This window comes from Morone saxatilis, unplaced genomic scaffold, assembly GCF_004916995.1.
Source record: "Morone saxatilis isolate NCDOM2014 unplaced genomic scaffold, NCSU_SB_2.0 Contig22, whole genome shotgun sequence".
NCBI lineage: Eukaryota > Metazoa > Chordata > Actinopteri > Moronidae > Morone > Morone saxatilis.
Genome location: NW_023339785.1, coordinates 13981904 through 14000918, shown reverse-complemented (window position 1 = coordinate 14000918; position 19015 = coordinate 13981904). Strand labels below are relative to the sequence as shown.

Below are 19015 nucleotides of genomic sequence, written 5' to 3'. Positions count from 1 at the left end.
TCCTGCCAAGGTCCTGCTTGACTCCCATTGCTAATATCACTGATATTATTGTTATTGTTGTTACTACAGATACTATTATTACTATAATCACTGCTCATTGTCCCCCATCGTTGTTGTCATCATCTTCTTCATGTTGATCGTCTGTCTGTCTGTCTAGGAAGTTTTTCCTTGCCACCGTTCCCTTAGTGCTTGCTCATACATCCTGACAAAACTAAAATCCTTTTAATTAGATTAGAATTTTTTTTCTCTGCAGTTGATCAGTTTATTGGACCATTACGCACAAAAATATCAAACCTACTGCTAAGAATCTTGGTATCGTCTTTGACCAGTATATGACTTTAGACCATCATGTTACAAAACCTGTGCTGACCCTGCTGATTACATATAAGGCACATCAACCACTTCGCTCTTCAAATCTTGGCCTTCTATCCATTCTCTGCTCCAACTGCAAAACAAACACTGAAATCAATTTCCCCAAACACATTTAGATTTGCTGAATCTGACTGTTTGAAGGAGCCCCTCAAAACCCACCTCTATTATGCTTTTTATAGATCTCCTTTTGTTTGACTGCTTTGAAGCGGTCCTCTGTTTTTCAACTTGATCCTTATTCTTGGGTCTCCCTTTAGTTATGGTTTGGCCCCTACCCACAGGCAAGTGATTTGAGTGATGCATTGTGGACAGCCATAGGATTTTTGTGCCCTTTTCTCTGACCTGGATTTGCTTTGGAGATCAAATCTTCTTACCTCCCCTTAAACACTTTGGGAGTTTAATACAAGAGAACAGAATTATTTTGTTCAACTTCACTTAAAAAAAAAAAAAGCCGCCATTGAGACTGGGTGCATTTGTTGGTGGCAACTTTAACTGTGGATTAAACATCTCTATTCATCTTTTGCTAACTTAAGGGTTGAAAGAATCAGATCAGAATCAGCCTAGCAAAAGATAAGTTGTCTCCAGTTATTAGGTAACATGGGAGAAACTCTAGGTTGTAGCATCTTCTGCCTTGACTGGTGTGGTATGTTGATGAGGTTACAGTTACTCTACTGTCCTTTTAGGTTTCTGCAAAACAAGGTACAAAATCATCAGAGTTACATGAGAACTATGAAGTCAGTATTTTTCCATCATCATGTTTTATTTACGATTGCATATTTCCTTGTTATTCCAACAAAACATCTCAGAAAGACGTTGGAAGTTTGTCAACTAGGTTAACAAACTCAATGAAGAAAAGCAAAGATCTTATTTATGATACAATCTTTCAGTCAGAAACTTTTCAGACAAAAAAGACTACCTTAGGTTTGAGTGTTGTGATGTGATGTTTTTCTCCATTGAGTCTGTAGCTTCAGCACCTTAGTTAAGTCTGATACCAGATGAGGAAAGTTTTTATCTCAATTTCTGATAGTAGGTAGGTTTAAACTGTTGCAGTATAATTGGATTAACACATATGTCATCCTCTTACACCAATGTAATAAAATGTATAAAATGTTCAGTAAAAGAAGTATTAGCAACAAAGGTCGAGATGGAGGCTTTATGTTATATTAACATCTATACAAATCATACATTTTTTTTTACTTTATATTCTGTATCTGGATCACATACATTATGTTAATCTCAATCTGCAAAGTACCTGCTAACTAATAGCTGTAAAATAAATGTAGTGGAGTAGAAGTCCAAAGTGGCATAAAATAGAAGTCCAAATAAGTAAGAAAGTGCAAGAACCTCAGACCTATACTTAATTACAGTACTTAGGTAAATGTACTTAGTTAGTTTTCACAGCAGATGTCGGCTCTATTTCTCATTACATTTCATTATCAATCATGTTTCTATTTATGAGAGGCAATGACTCCCTTTCACAAGGCAAAGCGATGATGTTAAATGGACACATGGTGGCGCCAAAAGACTAAAAAGCCCAAGTATATTTCTCCATTCATATACTGAATTAAAATGTTGTTTTAGAAATCAGATTTTCAATTGACACAAATCGGTGAATTATAATGAATGTTTCCAGGAGCAGAGGAGGGGATGAAGCGGCATTTGGACCTAGGAAGCCTTGAGAGACCAGAAATGGGAGCAGCAGCGCAGGCGGACTCCCTGCACCCCGCCCACCCTGTCTGCAGCGGCCGCAGCATGTGGGTCCTCCCCTGCCGGCTCCTTACATCTTATAGGACGAACCATATGTGGATGTATGGACAATGGGATCACTGTAGGAGGGCATAACAGCACGTAAGTGTACATCCTGCTATTGAAAAGACATCAGACAAGTAGAGACTGGAAAAGGACCACAAGCTCTTCTGTGTGACTGCTTGTAAATGTGGGATAGGCTGCAGCACATTGTGGGTAGCAGTCACTCAACAGGCGACCTCAGGGCTGTAGACACTGCACCACATAGCAATGAAGTCAGCAAGAAGGAGCAATAGACTAGAGTCAATTAATTTTACCCAACCAGGTCCTATCCAAACACTTTTAATTACACTAAATCCTGCAAAGTGTTTGTATGGCTGAGTCTCACCGTCATACAATATGTGTTATGAATGTGTTCAGCAGATGAATTGTAGTCTTACTGTTTGTATGTATGATCTTTTCCCCTTTATTCACGGGGAGGAGTCTGGTCAGTGAGTCTGTGAGCAGTTAGACTTATTTTCTCTTGTGAGATTATTTCATTTGAATAGCCTCATTTTAGGAGGTCTGAAGAGGCTGAACTCTGAAGTATTTCACAAAGAAGAGACATCTTATTTTTCACCCGGGTGATTAGCTTGCAACCTCTTAGGTTCATCTCATAACCTTTTTTGAGGGTCTGGACACCGAGGATGGGACTCACTGGTGTGAGTGGGCTACAGAAACAGGAGCTGGGCTCTTCAGAAATATGTAAAAGACTGTGTGTGTGCAGGTTTTCATTCAAACCAGCATCAAGGGATTTCACTTCACTTAAACCAGATGTAAGAAGCTGATTTATTAAATCACATGGAAAAGCTGTACACACTGTTCAAAATAAAGATTATTATCCTGGGGTGTTTGGATCTCACACAGGTTTACTTGATCTGCAGATATGGCCACATAAATGTATAAATACTGATTTGTTTAAATGTAAAAAATCCTAAATTCTATGTGATCATTTTTGGGGTTCCCTATACTCTTGGAAACAGAACACAATAAAACATAAAGGTTTTGAGAAACCATTTCTTCTGTTAATTTTCTCAGTTTAGCCAGTTTTTTATAAACATAATAACAAGTGCTATACAATAAGACAGTCAAAACAACATAAAAACAAACACAAGTAAGTTACTGGAGCTAACGTCACATTGTGTTTATTTCAGGGGCTTCTTCCCCTCAGTCAGGTGCTTGGTTCATTAAGAGTAAAGGCCAAATTCATTGTTTCAGGTAAAACCAAGTGGACTGGAGTACAAAGAGAGTACAGAAAGTGGGTCACTGCCCGACCATGATATGTATGGTACACACACTTTATGTAAGTTCTGTCAATGAACTCTCATTGACAGAGGTTTAGTATTTTCCTGGGGTTGAAAAGTGTTTCTCTTAAACATTAACCAGGTGTGCATTTAACCTTTTCAGTGGGCAGATGGACATTGATTTCAATTCACCTCGGTTCAATGCATTTTATTATAAAGGTCCAGTGAGTAACATTTAGAAGGATCTATTGGCAGAAAGGGAACCTAATATTTATAGCTATATTTTCATTAGTGTATAATCACCTGAATATTGGAATCGTTGTGTTTTCATTATCTTACAATGAGATATTTTTATCTACAGATGCTGTAAGTTTCCTAACCCTAACCCATGTTGAATATAATATAATAACCCAGTAACTAGTAGTGTTACTATACTACATTTTAGTAATAATATCATAGTTACCCCTCAAATAATTATTAGTTATAGCATTACCTAAATTGGCCCCCCCATATTAATTTGAAATCCAACAATCAAATCCCATCCTAGGATTCATTTCTCTACTCGTGGAGGAAATTAGCTCTAAAGATGGAAATGCTTACATTCAACAAATGGAAATATTCCATTACTTTGATTTTACCAAACACAACAGGATTTTAATAGTTGTATATCAGAATTTTGGGGAAAAGTTTCACTATTACCAGTTTTGTGGGGAGTAGCAGGGTAGTAAGTCGTAGAACTATTAGTGAGTAACTAAGTACAGGGAGTAATAAGTAAAGTAATATTATTACTTTTGAGAAGAGTAATGTGTACATTGCAAACAACACGCAACACCCACCCAGACAGCAACAGGCTGACTGTAACAGCATAAGAACACAGTGAAATATACTACATTACAAACATTAATATCAAAACACTATAATTAGGAAACTCATAGTATCATAGAAAATGTTTGGGATGATGTTGTAAGTCATGTGCGGCTTTTTTTTTTTTTTTTTTACCTCGACATTTTTAGAAAGAGGAAGCCGTGACTGTGATGTTGAAAGAGAGTCCCGTGGCTTGTCTCTATTCTGGCATCTTTTTCTAAAGAAATAAGATGATGACATCTGATCATTAACCGTCCTAAAAGTTGCTGATGTTGGCACTTTTAGTCTTTTGGAGAGTGTGTTACTACTACAACTACTAGTAATGAAACACACACACATGCATGGCTAACCTTCACCTAAAACCAAACAGGTAAAGTGACAACTGCCCAAGTTCTCTGCCCCGAGAGCACTGTGTGGCAATTTGTTGTGTGGTAATATAATAAACTGTAACTCTGTTCTTTAGTACTAAAGTACTATATTAAGTAACATGAATACGTGGGGCCAGATCTTGAGGTCCTGTTTTGAAGAGCATTCTTGTGTCAAAAAGTTTCTTTAAAAGAATATTTCGACATTTTGGGAAATTATTATTTATTATTATTTATTGTCATTTGCTTTCTTGCCAAGAGTTAGATAAGATTGATACTTCTGCCCGTCATCTAGTTAATAGTTGGTTAGCTCCTGGCCAAGAAATAGTCCAAGCGCATTGTAAAACAGTGAATTGTCATATTTACACTTTTGGGTATAGTTTAAACAAACAAGATATTATGTGTTAATTAGTGAGCTTTAGAGGTGCTGTCAGGTGTATTTTGCAACCTTTGTACAGAGCCAGGCTAACTGTTTCCAGGCTTTATGCTAAGCTAAGCTATCCATAAGCTGGCTCCAATTACATATTTATAATGCAGACATGTGACTAACTCCCAGCCATAAAGCCATTAAGTGTTTTGGAGAGATGGGGAGGGACAGTAGAGCCTCATTGTTGCCTTAGGGCCCCCTAATCCGGCCGTCCGTACACCTCGGTCTAACTTTGACCTGTCAAACAGCCTGATCTGAGCATTTATGTTTTGCCACTTATCATTTGCTACTTTGGACCTACGTTCATTGATAAGGTTACAGAGCCTTCCCAGCTTTATCATATGAGCCGCATTATTCAGACCAAGTACAACAAGAGCTGAGAGCAATAATCTATACTCGGCATTTGATAGAACAATCTCCACTCAAGGTCTTGGAGCTCTCAGCCTTGTCGCACTGTCTCCATCATCAGATAAAGTTTGCTTAGTGGTCAAGTAGATGTGTTGAAACACTTTTAGGACACACAAAATCCACCCATGTTGGTTTGAAAGCTGAGTTTGACTGGGCATATGTAGTTTAATGTAAGAAATATGTAGCAGTGCAACAGTCTCTGTCTATTATGTGTTTTTTGTTGTAACAGAGATCTGTGGCACTTATGAACAATCTGTATCAGGGCCTTTATTTGACATTTATATTTAAATTCCTTTCAACTATAGTGATTGTGCGATGCGATTAGCCAGTGGCTCAAGTGGTAGAGTGGTTCGTCTGCTAATCATAGGGTTGTCCACCGTGTCAAAGTTGCGCGAGACACTGAACCAGCCACTAGGGATACACTAACCAGTGCCTTCCTTTATGCCGTTCCCAAGTCCGGATAAATAGGGTGGGCTCCGTCAGGATGGGCATCCGGCGTAAAATGCCTATGCCGAATCAAATATGTGGGTCATCTGATCTCCATGCCGGGTTACTGTGGAGCAGTTGAAAGACAAAATAAAAAATAAAACATCTGTGATTATGTGGCTCACAACCTTAACTGACCCTTGGAGTTAGTACCTCTTGGCTATATCTACACATACACACACATAGACATATGTAAGGGGCGCATGCCTGCATTAACACTAGTTCATTGGTTTAAGGAAGTGCGTACAAGCTTGTTTGCGTGTGTTTAAAAAAAGCTGTGTCTTGTGATCAGGTGATGATTTTAGTAAAACATACGTTATGAGGTCTCATGAGTGGTGTTGTGGTTGAAGTCAGACCTCCAGCACTGATTTACATCTCGGCCTTCAGCTACCAGCGACCTCTCCCTCGACCTCCAACAGCCTGCTGGATGCCACTGAAAGATAGTAATGGCATCAGAGGGAACAAGCCTTAAACAATGTGCTAAGTATCTCGGCTTACTAATGAAGATTATGTAGCAGTGTGTGCTCTGATTGCTCATCTGCCATAGCAACAGTAACATAGCAACAACCAAACTGACATTGCTACAGCATCTATTAGACCAAATAGCTTGACCCCTCATGTGGTGATGTCACCGTGGCTATTTAGGCTCTTCATCAATAAAGTAAAGACAATAAAATCACTGAAATTAAACATTATCTTATCATCCAACTGCATAATAATTAATAATAGTCTCTCTCTTCTTTCATAAATCACTTGATACTAAGAAAGCTGCAACTACCAGATCTGGACTTTACACTTTAACATTCTGTAATGATTTGTTCTGTTGATGTTCTCGGTCACTGTCATGTCGTTGATACTGATGCTAGCTCTTTCAAATGTGTGTTATGTTTCATGGGAAGTCATGAGTTACTTTAGCATCCTTTCTTACAGTCAAGGAGAGATAAGGCCTATCAGGGATGCTTTATTAATATGGACCCAGTTATGACACTGAGAGTTATTTTCTTTTTTGAGTCACATGACCTTTCAGCTAAACCGGACTGGCTACCACTCCCAGCATCCACATCTGGAGTTTGTCTCCCAGCTTCAGTGGCACTGCTGTCTGGCTTGCTGGGAATGTTCTAGTGTTTATTTTCTGCAGCCACTAGCCATGGAGAGGGGTATTCTCTGCTGCACATCAGAGAGAGTGATTGAGAAAGAGAAAAACATTGGTGACGGATGAAAGGGAGGGAACTTGCGAGGAAGAGGAAGGAAAAGCAGGCCTATATAAAGGAAGAAAGTGGGGCAAGAGCAGAGAGAGGTGTGGTTTGTGAGCATATTTGGGGAGACCTTCAGAAGCGGAACTGTAAGTACCACAGAGTCGTAAGTAAGGACAACGTACAACTTAACAACTTTTGTTTCTGGATTTTACCTTACTTTGTGGCTTCATAGAAGGCATTTGCATTTGCATACTATAATTGATTCCTTCTGTTGTTTTATGACCTACCAGAATCTCAATAAAGACAACTTTTTTCCTGTTATCCAAAAATGTATCCTGCTTGTTACAGACCTCATGACCTGGAATCAAGCAGGATATTTTGTTCCCAGATGTTTCCAGTTTCCGTTCATGTCTTGCTTGTGCAGCTTTTTCCATTTAAGTACTTTTGTGGTCAGCTTCTTTATTTATCTTAAAACGAGTATGTTATACTATGTTATACATTTCTCATTATTACCCTTTTTTTGCAGGTACAGTGACAAAAGCCTCCTGTGTGCATGTATGCGTCCATGCAGGTGAAAATTTTGTGTTTGTGAATTGTCTGCCTGTGTGTGTGCAAGTGTGTGGGATCATGCCGGGGGTTGAGAACAGCTTGAAGGTGCGACGGTGCCTCACTTTTTCCACGGGTCTGGTAGAGTGTCTGTGTTTTGCTGGAGCCGTGTTCGGATGGGCTTCGCTTGTTTTTGTCCTGAAGACGGAGGGCTACTTCGGCTCTCTGTGCGTCAACGCCACAGGAGTCAATGGGACACAGGTCTTAGGTCAGTTTGATATCCTCACCTCCACTTCTTTGAATTCTGAATGCCTGTAGAAGTAATCCAGTACTTTTACTGTGCAGCATAGTGACTTGGATTTCTACTGCAGACCTCTCTGACCTTCATTGTCACCTGTTCAACCGCATACTTCTCAACTATTTTTTATGTGACCACAGATTGCAGCGGACAGGATGAGCAGTTCTCGCTTGTTTTCACCATTGCTTCCTTCATGAACAATTTCCTGACGCTTCCCAATGGTTTCCTCTTTGACCGGTTTGGTACTACAGTGGCTCGGCTCTTTGGAATGTGAGTAAAACAACAACAACCATAATAACTTGTTAAGAGTAAATGATCAGTGGCTTTAAAATATTTTCTATGTAATTTCTCAACAAAAAAAGTTACTAACTAGAGGATTAAAAGCCCACTAGCTGGGTAGTTAAGAGGGATGAATTGAAATGACAAACATTGACTAGTAAAGAAAAACATAGAGGTTATGCATTAGTGTGATTATTGAGCAACAAGTATAAGGTGCAGCGGGTACTTTTACCTAATTGCTTGCATTGTATATGTATTTTCTTTAGCATCACCCAATTCTCCACCATCAGTTATCACATTCTGCCCATGAGTTGGATTGATTGATGTTATGTTCAAACAGCAGCATTTTTAAAATTATCCAAGGATACCCATCTCCTACTTCTGCCCCGCAGAACAGAGAATTTCAGTCAAAGTCCCTGAAAGCAGTTAAATCTATTAATTTATTTTCAGTTCAGACTTTTTCCCTTAATGCACTTTACAACCTGGAAATGATGTGTTATTAAACATCTGCTGACATATGACATCATCCATGGCACACATATGACAAATGTTACCACAGAGTAACTCAAGCATCCATAAAATAGAAAGTAAGCAAGAAAGAAAGAAGAAAGTAAGAGTTTTTATACCAAAAAGAAAAAAGTACAGCAACTCCTTTTTTCCTGGGCTGCAGCAGCCTTCTGTTTACTAAACCGAACACTTTGTCACTAAAAAGACAGATGGGCCTCTTCATCTCCCTGCACGACTCTTTGTCTGTGGTGGCTAAGCTAATGCTGCTGTGCAAAGAGGCAATTTCCTGTAATTTCAGTCTGTCTCTGGTATTTTGCTTAAAATCTGTTTGCTTACACGGAGATGGGGGGGGGCAGGGACAAAGCAGTATAGGGCAACTCCTACAAAACTGTAACTGGAAAGAGGAAAAGAGAGAGGATGATTAAGAAATATGACTATTAATCACCAGGGGAGTGAGGCATGTCAGAAAGAATTATCTTTTATATTTTGTTGCAGATGTTCAGACCCTGTGACCTAGAACTCCTCCTTATTGCCTTAGAGTTGAAATCTATCATAACACATGACCACACACACATAACTGCCTCGTTTATTGCCCCCGATATATTTAATCCACAACAACATACTGGTTCTAAAGGCCATATGTTTCCACTAAAAGAGGTTGGAGGGTGAATAAAAGGCCAAGGAATGCAAATAACTGGACAAGATGCGGTGAGATGACGATGGATAAAAAATAAAAATCAGTCAAATCTTATTGTATTAAATGTCACTTTTCTCTTTGCTGAAACTGTATTGATTTTTATTAATTTTGAGACCAATTTTCCCATCTCAAATTCTTTGTTTTGTAAAATCCTATCATTAAAAGCCCCCATTATGCCAATAAAATGATATGACACTACTGGTATTTCTTGTCCCCACCAGATCTCTTTACACCATGGGTACCTTGATGGTGGCCTTTGCGACGCCAGGTGATAAACATTTGTCCGTCTCTTTGTTTTGTGCAGTCTCAGGCCCTTATTGTCTAAAGAAATACTGATGTTACAGCTGACTCTGCTCTACTGTGCTGCTCTTCCCATTAGCTTTTTCCAACCTGCTCTTCCCAGCTCTGTCCCTCCTGGCAGTGGGTGGCATCTTGTTTCTAATCACCAACATGCAGGTACTGAAGCTTTCTTTCACATTAGAATAGATTTTAAAAAAGGTTTTGATTAATCTGCGCATTATTTTCTCCATTGTTGAACTGATTATTGCATAAAATGTCAAAAAAAAAAAATTTCTCAGCACCCAATTTGACAAATTAAAATTTCTCTTTTTCTGTCCAACCAAGAGTCGGAAACCCAGAAATATTACATTTTTAATGATATGAAACAGAGAAAAAAAGCAAATCATCAAACAGCAGAAGCTATACCGAAACAATGTTTAACATTTTTGCCAAAAAATGTGCTGCTAGACTGTTAAATGTTGAAGAATTTCCTGTAAAAACTTCACTTGTAAAAAAAAACTTTCAAGTTTGGAGATTCATCTTTTTTTAGCTATTTCTGAATGCCTGCATGCATGCTCTATCACTGGACTATCACCTAAAGGTACGCTAGAAAAGACACATGATCTAGAACCACTAACTCGTTCTATGACCTAGTTGTAAGAGCTTTTTTTGGAAGCTTGAGACTTGTTCAAGATCATAGTGTTCACCAGATAAGAAATAGCGTTCAGGTCTGTCCTCAGGTTATCATTTAACAGGAACACAAACAAAAGACAGAGAGTCACCCCTCAGTGCAGTTTTGTTGGCTGCAGGGTTTTTCTGAGACTGAGCTCATGATCTTCTGGGGGGGAAAAACACACAACTCCCTCTCAGGGAAAATGTGGTGTTTAATGCGTGTGAATGGTGTAGCTTTGAGTCTAAAACCACATCCTCATATTCAAAGCGGAAATTCAAATCAGCAAAAGCTCATTTTAAATAGAAAGCCTTACTGACATACACTTATATGCATTATTTATCTGTTTTAATCAATTCAAATTCTCTCCTAAAGGTAGGAAACCTGTTCGGCTCACATCGCTCCACTATCATCACTCTCTACAACGGGGCCTTCGACTCTTCCTCTGCACTCTTCCTTGTCATCAAGGTGAGAAACCTTCACGCACGTTGCTCTGATGAAGGAACTCCAGGATATATTTATAACCGACGATCTCCACCTTGTCCTGTTTTCTCGTGCAGTTGTTACAGGAGTCTGGTATCTCTCTCCGGGCCTCCTTCCTCTTTCTGTCCGCCTGCAGTGTCATTCACCTGTTTCGGACTTTCTTCCTGCTGCCCAAAAAATTCATTCCTTACCCACTGCCTGATCACTACATGTACGGGTACGAACCCCCAACAAACGAACACAGACACCAACACCTTCATGCATGCTTCAGTGATACATCAAATGTAAATAGGGCTCATTATTTATTCATTTTTTAAGATAAAAATATAAATGTGTCTTTGTTAAATTAAATTCATAGAAATAGTAATGCAAAAATACAAGTTAAATTGGATTTAAAATATGCCATTTTAATGCAACTTCTGTGCAGACTTGGCTTACTTAAGGGGCTCTTTGCTTGAAGAAATAGTTTACTGTAAACATATCAGTGTACTGTGCAGTTTACAGTACATATTGGTGTACTCTTACAACAAAAAAACAGGTTTTGAGTGTGACTTAACATAAAGTCTGGGTAAAAAAAACTATTTTAACTAAACTAAACTCCCATCCTTTTTTAAAAATCTGCATATTTTTCAGTGTGGGGGTGGGAGGAAAATACTGAGCTTTCCTCATCAAAGAAATCTGCTTGGTAATAAATTCAGTTGCAGATACTGAAATATTGAAAGGCAAACAAACACTTTGTTTTCTGTGAAAACATCATCATTTCATCTTACCAGCACAGTTTATTTTCACATCAACATCCCACACCCCTTATAACCTTCACATCCTGCAGTGTGATTATAGCTGGTTGGTACTTGAAAACCTAATTTATAAAGTAATCAAAATAAATTACTAAAGAATGCTCACAATGTACACAATGAACTCCTCAGTCTGTGGCTGACCCACTGTCACCTTTGACCTTTGTCAGGATAACTTGTGGTAAATCAAAGAGTCTGAGCTTAGAGCAGAATGGTGACACACAGAGGACGACAGAAGAAACGCCACTCAACAAGGACGTCCCTGTGAAACAAGGTGTGTACTACGACATGCATTCAATACATAGTAAGATACAACACAATCAACCAATCATAAAAACTATTTCTCCACCATAATTTTCCTTTCCTTTTCTTTTCTTCTTTTATCCTTGTCATCTCTTTCAGAGAAAAGTTTCCGTGAGTGTGTTCTGTCCAGGTTCTTTTTTTGGCATCTGCTTTGGTTGTCGGTGATGCAGCTCAGACATTACCTCTTCATCGGCACTCTCAACCCCATGCTGCAGCGGCTGACGTTGGGAGAGCCTTCACTTGGTAAACACAAGCACATTACATCATGTTGTCACTGTCTTAGCAAAGATGGAAGTTGCAAACCTTCATCATTAGGTAAACTTTCATCATCCTCCCCCTAAGCAAGGCAAGTTCATTGAATACTTACCATTATCCTCTGCTTCAACTAAGGACCTGTGTGATCTGTTATCTCAAACATACTTGACGAACTTTTATCTCAAACCATCTTCTCATTGCTTGTGTGTCGCTGCAGTGAGCCAGTACACCAATGCCTTTGCTATAACGCAGCTGTGTGGGGTGCTGTGTGCTCCCTGGAACGGCCTCCTCATGGACAGACACAAGGGAAAACCTCGCGCTGCAGGTAACACACACATACATAACAATGACTAACAGCGATAAACCCAAAAAATTTTCGGAACTTGACCGTGATGAGTACTAAGCTTTGTTTTCTCTGTGTAGACACGTCATCATGTGGTCTCCTTGGAGGAACAAGTGTTTGTTTTCATATTTGCGTGTGTGCCTGTTTGTAGGAGAGAGTGAGCAGGAGTCAGACCTGCGGGCCTCAGTGCTTTCTCTCTTCCTGACGGCGCTGCAGTGTGTGCTGTTCTCGGTTTGTGCCACTACGCCGTACCTGCCTCTTCAGTACCTCACCTTCATCCTGCAGGTGCTCAACCGTTCCTTCCTGTACGGCGGCAACGCAGCCTTCATCAGTGTGGCGTGAGTATCCAACACACACAGACACACACATGCACACGCCTCTTTGTGGACTACACTTATTGTACGGATGTTCCTGAGGCACATGGAGACAACTCTTTATATATGGACAAATCGCAAACTTAAATAACCAGGCAATTAACCAGTACGTTGCTACAGTAACACATGACAACAGAATTCTAATGCATCTTAACTAATGTATCTATGGTCGCATAGTTTAGTAATTAATGTTACAACAACAGCGTTTGCAGATGCTGCAGGGATTTCTAACTAACTAAAGAAGAAGCTTTTCATACAGTATAAAGAGCAGATACTGTTAGATCAGTACAGACTGATTTACTGACGTATAAACAATATTTTCTTTTCATTTAATCACTTGTGTGTGTGTGTGTGTGTGTGTGTGTGTAGTTTCCCATCATGCCACTTTGGGAAGCTGTACGGTCTGGTCATGGCTCTGTCTGCAGTGTTCTCTCTGCTGCAGTATCCCTGCTTTGCTCTGGTGAAAGGAGCTCTGGGTGGAGACCCTTTATATGTGAGTACAAAACATGTATTTGATAGAACTTCAAATCCGCCAACTTACGCAGGCCCTTCTCCTCCAGTTATCACAGTCTTTATCTATGAGCTCTCTCTCCCCTCTCCTCTCTCCAGGTTAACGTTGGTCTGACGCTGCTCAGCCTGCTCGCCTTCATCCATCCCCTCTCTGTCTACCTGCACTGTCGAAGACTTTCCTCCCAGCGAGCCAAGATCAAAGCCTCCTCTTAAAGTCTGTAAAATGACTCGTACCTATTATCACCAGTGAAGCTGTTACCTCTTCAGTTTGTTTGATTAATCGTGTGTTGTGTTACCACATGTATGCTAGTTGGAAAGCAACATGAGGTGCTTGTAAATGCATTTCAGATTATAGTGAAGAGCAATTTAAAGTGCAGTCCTAGCACCTTTGCCACACTCTTAGAGCATGTCTGCAGCCAAACTGAATGTATCTATAATAATTATTTTATTAATTAAAAGCTTCTGGTGTGCAGACTGCTGCGGTTGACCCTCCGTATAACGCTTTACCCCTTGTGAGATTTCCAGGATACGTCATTTTATTTTCACAGAGTAATCTGATGCATTAATGCAATCTTTTTACACTCACTACTATAGTTAGAGTGATGCTGAGTTGTTCCCTACAGCATCTCAGCACCTAGTTACAATCTTTGTTCTTTATGGAAACCCACTGTTTGTTTGTTTTGTTTGTTTTGTTTACAGTTAAAATTACTGGTGCTGGCTGCTCTAATTCTACTTTTCCATGACTGTGACATGTCTTATGTTACTTGTTTTATCTAAGTTCATGTATTCGTGTCATTTTTTTTATATTCTGTGTAATACTAACCACACATTACACCGTGGTTATGGTGGTTTCAGAGTGCCAAAAGATAACACACATTGTTGTAAAAAGACAACATTACAGATGTTGTTGATATCAGTGTGGACCTCTTGAAGTGATCTCTCTATATACATAGTTTTCTATCTTATAACACAGTATAGGACCAACAATGTTTAGTGTAGTGACTGAATGAGGGACAATTGGGGGTCAAATATCAATATGTGTTGTTTTACTTGGACGGATCAGTGACAGTGTAAAAAATATGCACTCTTTGGTATAACAACTGCTCAGTAAGGCCCGTCTGTTAGGACAAAGGCCCTGTTTGCTTGCTGACATGACACCGATGTCTCTGTACTGTTTGCTGTACCATGTGAGTTCATTCAGATACATTGAATAGAGCAAGAAACAGCTCTGCCACCTGCTGGCCTCTTAGTTAGCGACTAATATCACTGTTGTGCCAAACATTACAGTAAAATTATGTATTTTATGTTTTGGTTGTATCCAACAAATGAAGTCTCAGGTAATCAATGTGTCTGTGTAGTTCAGAAGAAGAAGAAGTAATGATATGTAAAGGATTATAAAGGGAAATATTTTCTTCAGTATGTTTACATTTGAGGTTGACTGTGTATTTTACTGCAGTGCCAAGCCTCAAGTGGATGTAACGTTGTTGAAATGTTAAAATAAATATGCAAACTGTTTTTATTGTGCTGCAACACATGAAATGTACCTTTTAAAATGAACTTAAACAGTTAAAGGGAATTATTGAGTTTTAAAATTTACTTTTGCCCAAATAAATGTTTCAGTTTTAAGTATTGTATTGTGAGAAACATTCTGTATTTCCAGTCGACTGCCTATCATGGTATAGAAGTTACAATGCAAATGTTTCTAGTAAGAAGATATTTAAAACATAAATGAAACAACTCCAGAAGCTGTATGATGTACTCATTGACTTACAAATATGCAACTATATTAGAATAAACATTAAAGTTACATTTACAGACTGAACCATGAATTCCCCCTGTTTGTCTTTGGTGTGGTGTATTTAATGCAATATCAGCTGCACAAGGTTGTTATTGTTAGAATTCGTTTTGCATTATAAGCAGCTGTTTAACTATTATCTCTTGTAACCGCTGATTTAGGGTTCAGTTCTAAGATTATTCTGACACATAATTTATGTCCATCAAAAGCAGAAACATTTATTGTGTTCACCTGCTGATGAATTAGAAAATTAAGTTGCAAACACAGATAACAAGATGCTCTCAAGTATATTAATTTGTAGATTGAAGTGTATCATGACCAACCATGACAAATTAAAGGGGCACTCTACAGAGTTTACATACCAACATCAGTTTACTCACTGTAAGGTCTGAAATTGTCTCACAGGGTTGTGAGATGACAAAGCCTGCATTACAAACTCTGCTTGTGGAGTATGAAAGACATTTATCTAGATGCTACTGAGTTGAATTATAGGAAATTTGTAGATTGAAAGTCAGGATATCTTGGCCTCTGCTGCACAGATAGATTTATTTTACTTATTTATAGATTTTATTTTAAAATCTGTCCCCCAGCTTTATTTATTAAATCATTTTCACGTCTTTATTTTACTTCCCTAAAAAAAGTCCAGTGACGGTTAAGTCACATCTTGCATAATATAATGTGGTTTCAGAAACAAAAAAAAAACAAGAAGAATACCAGTTATGAAACTTTCTCTCGGGAGACACAGGAGAGCAATTGGTAGGAGGGACAGCAGCTGACTCTACATTACTTGACAAAATAAAAAGAGATGAATTAGTCCATACAACTGAACAAAGGATTTAACGTGGAACGGACACCTTGTTAAAGGGAAATTCCACCTATTTTACGCAATAATCCGTTTACAGTTCTGCATATGTGGAAAAAATGTGGGGAAAGTGTTTTGTGCCTCCAGAGGGAGCTGAGTGAAAACTCAAGTGATGTCACCTGAGTCAGTGTCGGCTGAGGCTGAAGACAAACATACAATCTTGGGGAGTGGAGTTAATAGTCAGTGAGCTTACCAGACCTCTGTAGTCTGTTCCTCAGCTTTGCTTGAGGCAAATGGCTGCAGGCTACGTTAGCAGCTACTAGCACGCTATACCTGAATCTCAGACCTGACTCAGTGGCCGAGTTGCATTGTGGGTAATGTAGGGGCCAGGTGTTGAGGAGGAAGAAAATTGTGTGGAAAAAACAAAGGTGATATGTTTGGTTTTGCTGCATTGGTTGCATTATATATTTTCAAACTGTGAGTCGAACAATGTTGCAGGATCACGGTGCTAAATCAGTAAATAACTCTTTTAATAGAAAGCTGCAGGATTCACAGCAGCCTCAGACTCACAGTCTGGTGTCTCAAGTCATACTGAGAGTCTTGGCAGTCTAGGTAGGAGTTGCCATGTTGTTACAGATAGCAGTGGACAGGTTTCACATGGGGCAGAATCGTCTGGGGGGAAAGTTCTGGCAGGGTTTAAACCTGAAATAACAGGGACACTCCCCCACAACAGCCTCTCTCAAGTTCTCTGTAGTCCTGCTGTGTGACAACCCAGTGAGAACCAAAAAAATCTTAATGCAACTCCACAGAGTCTCTCACATCCAGTGTGTGTGTGTTTGTTTGTGTGTGTGTGTGTGTGTGTGCAGGGAACATGTGCATGGTGACAGGTTCTTCCCTTGCATCTGCGTCATCGATGATCACAACCTCAGTATCTCGGCAATTCAATAAAAACAAGTGTATGACAGAAATAGGAGTGAAGGCGTGAGGAATGGAGGATAAAAATAAGCAAATCTGTTAATGAGGTGATTTGTTATGTGGTTTCTGGGTTTTTTTAATCAGACTGAATCTGTCGCAGGGACTGAGGATGTCTTTATGACACACAGATTTGACAGGCTTACTCAAACTGTGGCAACTAACTGTCTGTTCTGTTTGACTGTAGCAACAGGAGGAAAACTGTAATGGCCTCAGTTTATCTGCCTCAATGTGCTGTTTTCCATCTGTTATCGTGGGAAAGCAAATGATCTCTGTTTAGTGTTACTGCTCATAACCAAGCACAGCAAACTGCTTAAGACCAATAAACACAGTGACCTTTATATTTCACTTGACTTTAATTCCTAATAAGGCATAAACAATGAATTACATTATATGAAAGTATGTGTACTTTTGGTCTAGGGATGTTTTTTGTTCCAGCGATGGAAAGCAGGGCCTTTTTTCTGCATTATGAGTAGTTTTTACAATGTGGTACTGCTACTTTTACTTAAATCCATTTACTTCATCCACCACTGATTAGTTCTAATTAAGGGAAATATTCATGCTACATCATATAATGATGTTTTAAAGGTGTAATATGTAAGAATCTTAATTGAACTTTTAACAAACATTCAAAAATGAACTAAAATAATCAACAGAATGTGAAGAAATTACAGTTTTGACTCTATGTCAAAGATGTTTATGTATTCTGTTGCAGACATATCTACGGAAGTTAGCATGCTAACAAGCTATCCTCGGCCCGTCCTGTCTCATAATACCTGTAGTGTCACTGTAGCATCCTCATTCCAACAACACTGAGGTGGACTGACCCCGCTTGTAACCCCCACTCAGGCCTCTGCAAGTGGCCGCTGACCAACCTCCCCTTCCCTCCTCTCCCACTTCATGCCTCTCTTGTTCCTGCCTGTGTTCCTCCCACCCCAGGCCTGAAAACCTTGTCAGTCACATAGACAAATGTACAGCTAATAGGACCACTGGCTGCATGGCTAACTAAACTAAGTAGCTATGTTATCAGGCCTTTATTATCCAACATCAGTGTTGGACATGGTTCCAACAACTTGCAGAAAGTATTCCCAGAAAAGTGGAGGCTGTTATAGCAACATATTAATGCATAAAGTTTCTCCTCCCATTTCCCACATGTGGAGTTTTCCTTTTTTTTTAAATTGAGGGTCTGTGGAAAAAGAGTGTGAGGCTTTGAGGCAAATTAGTGATTTGTGAAATAAAACTGACTTATATTCAATGATGTTCAGCAATCTCATATGGATGTGGTGTTCACATATTATTGGCTATATAGTGTATCTTTATCTCACCTTTTCTCCCCTTTTCAGTGGCTACTAGTATTAATACAGCACACACAGCCACAATCTAGGCTTCTCTTACATTGTCTCTTAATTTTTAAACTGGAGTTAAATGGAATTTCAGTTACGTGATGTAAAATTTTACCTGTCCCAGGATGAAAAATCAGGGGGGCGAGAAGGCTCAACTTTACTGAAAAAATAACCCACATACAAGAAATAATGAATTCTGACACCCACATTTCATTTATCTACAATTGTGACCCTAAAAAGGCGTGTATTTTAATCGTTTGCAAATATGAACTTTACACAGAGATGCTTCTCTTCTGACACTACAACTAAATATCAGATGATTCATCATCTTGTTAACAAAGTCTTGTCAGACCTTTACTGTCCCAAATGACACCCACATTTTGTCTGATTCATACACTTCTACACATTTCAATCTCACGCCGCATTTAATAGCTTGGATTTTGAAGAATGTGAAAAACTTTGGCATTTAATTACCAGCCGGCACCGAGATCCTGGGACTTGACAACCATGCACTGTTTTACCATGCAGTCACATTTCAGGTGAAATAAAAGTGTACTGTTTCACATGAACATATCTCAACTGGGCAAATTGTGCAAAATCTGTGCAAAGTTCTCTGCAGCA

The 19015-nt window shown here is 39.2% G+C and overlaps 1 protein-coding gene across 4 annotated transcripts; it reads left to right on the top strand.

Moving 5' to 3' along the window:
- The first annotated feature begins 7021 nt into the window (after window positions 1–7021).
- Window positions 7022–15108, top strand: slc43a3b (solute carrier family 43 member 3b). Of its 4 annotated transcripts, none has more exons than XM_035669457.1 (13): window positions 7022–7290; window positions 7761–7958; window positions 8129–8258; window positions 9693–9739; window positions 9851–9927; window positions 10796–10888; window positions 10981–11120; window positions 11868–11971; window positions 12100–12243; window positions 12473–12580; window positions 12750–12936; window positions 13342–13465; window positions 13582–15108. In XM_035669457.1, the coding sequence occupies exons 1-13, from the start codon at window positions 7164–7166 to the stop codon at window positions 13693–13695; spliced, it is 1593 nt and encodes a 530-aa protein (XP_035525350.1). In that variant the 5' UTR covers window positions 7022–7163; the 3' UTR covers window positions 13696–15108. The 4 variants fall into 4 exon arrangements, with proteins under 4 accessions (XP_035525350.1, XP_035525348.1, XP_035525349.1 ...); XM_035669455.1 differs by having other exon boundaries at window positions 7031–7311; window positions 7671–7958; XM_035669456.1 differs by having other exon boundaries at window positions 7032–7290; window positions 7671–7958.
- Window positions 15109–19015: the final 3907 nt, after the last annotated feature.

What these genes read in the sequence shown, in the direction of transcription:
- slc43a3b (XM_035669455.1), top strand. Translation starts at nt 7,164, where the DNA reads ATGAAAGGGAGGGAACTTGCGAGGAAGAGGAAGGAAAAGCAGGCCTAT. An exon ending in TAAGTACCACAGAGTCGTAA is followed by an intron (nt 7,312 to 7,670) that starts GTAAGGACAACG and finishes CTTTTTTTGCAG; the next exon opens with GTACAGTGACAAAAGCCTCC. An exon ending in CCTGATCACTACATGTACGG is followed by an intron (nt 11,121 to 11,867) that starts GTACGAACCCCC and finishes GACCTTTGTCAG; the next exon opens with GATAACTTGTGGTAAATCAA.